Source organism: Mus caroli (genome assembly GCF_900094665.2).
Source record: "Mus caroli chromosome 1 unlocalized genomic scaffold, CAROLI_EIJ_v1.1 1_unlocalized, whole genome shotgun sequence".
In the NCBI taxonomy this organism is placed as follows: domain Eukaryota; kingdom Metazoa; phylum Chordata; class Mammalia; order Rodentia; family Muridae; genus Mus; species Mus caroli.
Genome location: NW_018388433.1, coordinates 7,125 through 13,507, shown reverse-complemented (window position 1 = coordinate 13,507; position 6,383 = coordinate 7,125). Strand labels below are relative to the sequence as shown.

The following is a 6,383-nucleotide window of genomic DNA, read 5'->3' as shown; positions in this document are numbered from 1 at the left end:
AGTTCAATTCCCAGCATCTCCATGGTGACCCACAATCAATCAATCACCTGTAACTCCAGTTCAATTCCCAGCATCTCCATGGTGACCCACAATCACCTGTAACTCCAGTTCCAGGGATATTTGACACCCTCCTTCAGCCTCTGAAGGGTCTATACACACATAGTGCATAGACATACACATAGTGCATAGACATACATGCAGGCAACACACACACACACACACACACACACACACACACACTATGGGTAATAGCTCAAGATCTGACTTATTCTATCAACATGCTATCACACACTAACAGTTTTACAATTGAGGGTTGTTGTAAATAGGAATGTAATAGTTTCTAATACACAAATTACTCCGAGGTAAACATGATCACTATGTACAAAATTCTGAGGTCTGTCTCTTTTAAGAAAGCTTCATGGCCATGTGCCTGCAGTCCCAAGACTCAGGAGGCTGAGGGGGGAGACCTTAGCTGAAGGCTCGTTGGGGCCACATAATAACACCCTGTCTCAAAACCAAAACAGATGGGGGTGGGGCAGACAGAGAGACAGCCATATGCAAGTGTCTTAGGGTTCCTATTGCTGTGATGAAACACTATGAGCAAAGCAACTGGAGGAGGAACGGTTTAACTGGCTTACATTTCTTTTGCCACTGTTCATTAGTGAAGGAAGTCAGGACAGGATCTCCAACAGGGCCAAAACCTGGAGGCAGGAGCTGATGCTGAGGCCAAGGAGGAGTGCTGCTGACTGGCTTTCTTAGTCTGCTTTCTGATAGAATCCAGGACTACCAGCGAGGGGTGGCCCCACCCACAATGGGCTGGGCCCTCTCCCATCAATCACTAAGAAAAATGCCCCACAGGCTTGTCTACAGCCCAATCTTACAGAGCATTTTCTTGAGGGAGGTTCTCTTCTCTTCCTGACTTTAGCTGTGTCAAGTTGACATTAAACTATCCAGCACAGCAAGTTCTTATGTTTTTGTTTTGTTTTGTGGCAGGCTTTCACCATGAAGTCTAGAAATCCATGATCCTCTTGCCTCAGCCTTCCAAGTTCTGGGATCACAGGTGTGAGTCACCATGCATAGCGTCTTTTTAAAAATATTTTCAATCAAAGGTCTATTGAATCCACACATATGAAATCCATGGATATGGACAGTTGTATTTAATATTTTAAAAATTGTTATTACTTACTTTAAAATATATATGTATGTTTTGTCTGATTGTATGTGAGTGTACTATGTGTGTGCCAAGAGGGTGTTGGATCCCCTGGAACTGAAGATACAGGTGGTTGTGAATCACCATGTGGATGCTGGGAATTGAACCCAGGTTTTCTGGAAGAGCAGTAAGTACAATTAACCACCGAGCCCTCATCTTTCCAGCACCTATAATATGTCTACTTTAATTGGCTATTTGTGTAATGATGAATATGTGGTTGTTTCCATTTTAGGTTATTATAAATGATGCTATCATGAAGAAAGAAAAGCGCATTTTCACCCTGTGTTTTGTGGAGATAAAACCAGTTCTGTCCAGCCATCCTTCTGTATGCAGGTATGGATGTTCTCAGGGCAGATTAGTCACATTACTGGCAGGCCTTAGGAGTGTGTTAATAATTACTGTAAATGGAGCCCACTAGACATAGTGCCTGCATGCCACATGTATGTGTATGGTGGCAGGGGTGGAAGTGCTGGGACAGAATTCTAGACATTTGCACAAGAGAGCGAATCCCTTGTGTTACCTGTTAATGGTAGAGTTCATTAATTGATACATATTTAGGGAAAATGTAGGTGAGTCAAACCCCAAACCCACAGTTAGTTCCCAGTTTTAGTTCTTCAAAAGCTAATCTATAGTTCTCACTTTATACTCCACTGTGGAATGTTTGGATTCACCCCTTTATATATCCTATGTACAAAGTAAAAGGCAACCCCAGAGCAGGTGACTGTCTTCTATTAATGACAAAATATATTTCCTTATTGCCCATCAAGGACAAAGTCTCTAGTGTATGTCTGCCACCCTTAGCCCTTAGTTTGTAGCTGACCTTTGCGGATATATTCTCCAAACTCAGCAAGGGCTGTGGTGTTGGATTCCTCGTGGCTGAAAGACACTGTGGGAATCTGGATGGCACCTGTTGGGATTTAGTGGTCAGAGACAGAGGATTAAGGTTGATAGAGGTTGAGTGTTTCTGATAAAAGTCTGAAACCATAGCTGAATGTGGTGGTGCACAGCTGTAATCCCAGAATTTTGGAGGAGGGAGGGAGGGGGACAGGGAGAAGAAGACGACGAAGAAGATGAAGAAAAGAGAAGGAGGAGGAGGAGGAAGGGGAGGAAGAGGAGGAGGAGGAGGAGGAAAAAGAAAGAAGAAAAAGAAGTAGTAGAAGAAAGAACAAGAAGGAAAGAGAGAAGAAAGATAAGAAGAAAAATAGACAGATGATGGCAACCGACCAGCTTGCAGAGGACTATTTGCCCAATGCTCTGGGAAAACTACTCCCAGCCATCTCACTTCACTATATGCACAATCCATCTTCCACTAAGGGTTAGCATTTGATCACTGTGTTGGCTTGCATATGTTTGTGAAGGCAGGTGTTTTTTTTTTTTTTTTTTTAAAATAAATCTACTACTTAATGAACAGAAAAGAGAAGTTGACAAGGAGTCCCACCAGCCTGCACAAATGCTCTTTTCTCCTGAAAGTCCAATGAGTTAGTTGCCTTGTTAAGTCCGTTTTAGGGGAGAACTACTTACATATTACATACACCCCAGGAATAATTCATTCTCTTCAGAGCCAGCGAGTCCTACTGACTCTACAAGCTTTGTCCTTGACGGAGTCCTGGGGAAGATCATTTAACGAAGCCAAACGGTTTTGTTTTACGGCACCGCAGAGATTGAAAAGGTTAAAAGATTTAGAGTTGAAAGTGCTACAAATACTTTTTGGAGGCAGACAGGGGTAGGGTGGATGCTAACAGTGTTGAGAGGAGAGAAGCTGGAGCCTCTAGGCTAGGCAAGGGATTACCGACGCAAGTGGCATGCTAGATCAGTGCACATTGTCCCGAAAGCCGCTGGCTGGGCCCGCCCGCGTCCCTCTGCAGAGGGAGGTAGGCCCTCTGGGACTGAGGGATTCGTATCTGAGCACAAGGGGGCGGAGTTTCACCTTTCAGCGCTTCTTTTATAGCGACACGCTCCTCCTCGCTGAACTGGGAAGGGATCCGCGACGCCCCCCGATTTTCCCTGCTTCTAGGGCCAGTGGATCCGGAGACCGTAGCGAAAAAGAGAAGGAGCACAGCTGCCCAGGCGGGCAAGCTAACAAGTAGCTCAGCCATGTCTCTCCCCAGAAGCCGCCAGTAGGGCTGGAGTTTGGACCTAATGGAGCCTAAAGCCTGACTCGCTGCTGACCAATCATCGATTGGCCTGGACAGCAGCCAACCAATCAATCGAGCGACCGGCTCTTGAGCTGCTGCCCTCTAGATGAGGGTCAGGACTAGCCTGCTCTTGTTCTGGCATTTACTATATGAGAGCAAAGGTTGTGCGTGTGCGTGTGTGTGTGTGTGTGTGTGTTATAGCTTTAATTTCATCATAAACTGCAACAGTATGTCTGTTGATAGGTAGTGCTTTGACAAACCAGCTCCGAAGAGTTTGCTCCTGTTTTGAACCTTTTCTTAGCATGCCAAGATGTGCCCTGTGTCCTTGGGAAAATGAATAGAAATATGTAGCAGTGGTGGTGGTGGGGGAACTGGAGGTAGCCATTATAAAGTCTCAGACACCAGGGAAGCAAGAGGTTCCCAGGACCCAATGGATATGATATTAGCCGAAATATCCAACAAAAGGGAGATAGAACCTGTAGAGACCACCTCCAGTAGATAGGCACGGCCCCCAATTGAGGGTTGGGGCCACTCACCCATCTCAAAAATTTTAACCCAGAATTGTTTCTGTCTAAAGGAAACACAGGGACAAAAAAACGGAGCAGAGACTGAAGGAAAGGCCATCCAGAGACTGCCCTACCTAGGGATCCATCCCATCTGCAGACACTAAACCGGATACTATTGCTGATGCCAAGAAGTGCTTGCTGAGAGGAACCTGGTATAGCTGTCCCCTGAGAGGCTCTGCTAATGCCTGACTAATAATACAGATGCAGATATTCAAAGTCAACCATTGGACTGAGCCCAGGGGTCCCAGTAGAAGAGTTAGGGGAAGGACTGAAAGAGCTGAAGGGGATTGCAACCCTATAGGAAGAGTAACAGCATCAACTAACTGGACCCCACCCCCTTGAGCTCCCAGAGACTAAACCACCAACTAAAGAGCCATGGAGGGGTCCATGGCTCCAGCTACATATGTAGCAGAGGACCACCTTGTCTGGCATCAATGGGAGGGGAGACCAGGAAAGGGGAGGGGCAACATTTGAAATTTGAAAATGTAAATAAATAAAATAACCAATTAAAAAAAAGAACTAATCCAGTGCTACAGGTCCCTTCCCCAAAGCTTTGAGGGTTAAGCCTGCCTGCACTGGGGGTTTTCCTTTTAAAGTTCAACAAACTGTCCCCAGTTTCTGTTTGAGTGTATTTTTTGTCCTCAAGCTTCCGTTTGTGATGGCTCTCAAATTCTTTTATTAACGACACCAAGATCCCCAAGAGGGGCTCTGAGTTTTCAGGTGTAATATGATGGTCCTACTGGGACTCTGAAAATAGGTCTTCCTTTTAATTCTTTAATTGACAGAGAAAACGAAACACAGTACTGTCCCTCTAGACAGGTTTCATTAGTCCACTTTATTCATGTATATAATATATTTTGATTAAATTTATTCCTAAGCTGTTCCCCTGCCCCCCCCTCTCTCTCTCACACACACCTCCACACACCTCCACTGATAACCTCTTATTCCAACTAACCAACTAGTCTTGGTCTGGTATGTGTGTGTGTGTGTGCACATGCATGTGCACGCTCTCATGTGTGCATGTGTGTGTTCTAGTGAGTTTAATAAGGGCTACATCCAAGTGTGGCAGGCGTGCATTCTGCCATAATCATGCCCACGCACCTCCCACCTACGTGTGATCAAGCACCTTGGGTGCAGTTGGGGCAAACAAACCAGTTTAGGGGAGTGAGAACATGGACACTAGCCTCCAGCATTTTCAGAAGCATCTCTCCCAGGGCAAGGGTCATACAGGTTAGAGGCATTTTTTGCTTTATGGAGCTTTATGGACCGCTTAGACACAATCATTAAAACAACTGGTTCTCACACCCCCCTCCCCTATGGAGTTGTATCCTGAGTCAAATCCTTGACTTCCAAGTGGGCACCTGTTTATATTGGGATCTAATAACCATCAGCTTAATGGTAGGATTTAATCTAGTTAAGACATTAATGATGCAAGAGCCAACAGCACTTAAACAGAGCCAGAAGGATCAAAGGCCCTGCGATGGCTGACATCCATTCCTACCTAGGAAGAGCCTGGAGGTGAGACTAAGTGGCAAGTCATTTATTTCATCTCAGCCACCCCCCTCCTTCTTGCAATGCTTTCTTAATACAGCCAGATCATTTCTAATGTTTCCTGAGTGATTTATATAGAAACAACATTCTTTTCTTATAGACACATAATACCTCCTTGTTCTGCATAAAGCAGGTCAACTGCCTTGTCATACTGTAGAATTATTTCAGCTAATGAGTCTACCTGTTGATAGATCTGGGCCTATTGGATTTTTCCACAGGCACCTTTCATGGTATGCCAACGGGTACTATAGGTAGTCATTTTGTCCTTTATGCTAGGAAGCTTTCTTTTGACCTAGTTATTTTAGCTAGTTAAAGATATGGGGCGATATATGGCTCTTAGATACTGCTGATCTTAGGGCACAGTTGTCAGGGCCCAGGAGGACTGGAAGGCTGGGTCAAAAGTGGGGAGGGGATTCAGGCAATGGGGCATTCATCAGAAGCAGCTGGTTAGCTGACCCAGCTGAGGAGACAGGGAGCAATCACACCAGCCAGACTGGTTCACAATCAGCTTTCAGCAAATCCAGAGCTCACAGCTGTTTATAGTCAGCAGCTGATTCCTCTCCATTAGCCTGAACCAAAAAGGCTTGGATGGTTAGACATCAGGAAGAATTGTGCAATGGAGAGAAAGGAAAGTTTGGGATTTCACTGTCTTTCCTAAACCTTGGAGATCTTGAAGCAAGAGAGAGACACGACTATATACATTAAAATGTCCCGTAAGTATTTAAAATCTGCTTTTTAAAAGAAATCCAGTTTTAAAAAATTTAAATGCTTTGTAAAATTTGAAAAGAAAAGAAACAGCATTTTCAACAAATGGTGCTGGCAACAGCATTTTCAACAAATGGTGCTGGCACAACTGGTTGTTAACATGTAGAAGAATGCGAATCGATCCATTCCTATCTCCTTGTACTAAGGTCAAGTCTA

General features: G+C 44.7%; 1 protein-coding gene and 1 long non-coding RNA gene across 2 annotated transcripts in view; one reads left to right on the top strand and one right to left on the bottom strand.

The window, feature by feature from the left end:
* The window catches only part of Pm20d1 (peptidase M20 domain containing 1), a 21,354-nt gene extending 18,015 nt beyond the window's left edge, over positions 1-3,339 (bottom strand). The window contains exons 1-2 of the mRNA XM_021154146.2: positions 3,138-3,339; positions 2,031-2,117 (exon numbers count right to left, since the gene is read on the bottom strand). Of these exons, the coding sequence (XP_021009805.1) occupies positions 2,031-2,117; positions 3,138-3,306 (256 nt within the window). The 5' untranslated portion in view covers positions 3,307-3,339. The remainder of the gene's footprint in view (positions 1-2,030; positions 2,118-3,137) is intronic.
* On the top strand, positions 1,300-3,961 carry LOC115030257. The gene is made up of 3 exons (XR_003835849.1): positions 1,300-1,337; positions 1,443-1,543; positions 3,923-3,961. It is a non-coding gene; the product is annotated as an uncharacterized LOC115030257 (long non-coding RNA).
* The last annotated feature ends 2,422 nt before the right edge of the window (positions 3,962-6,383 follow it).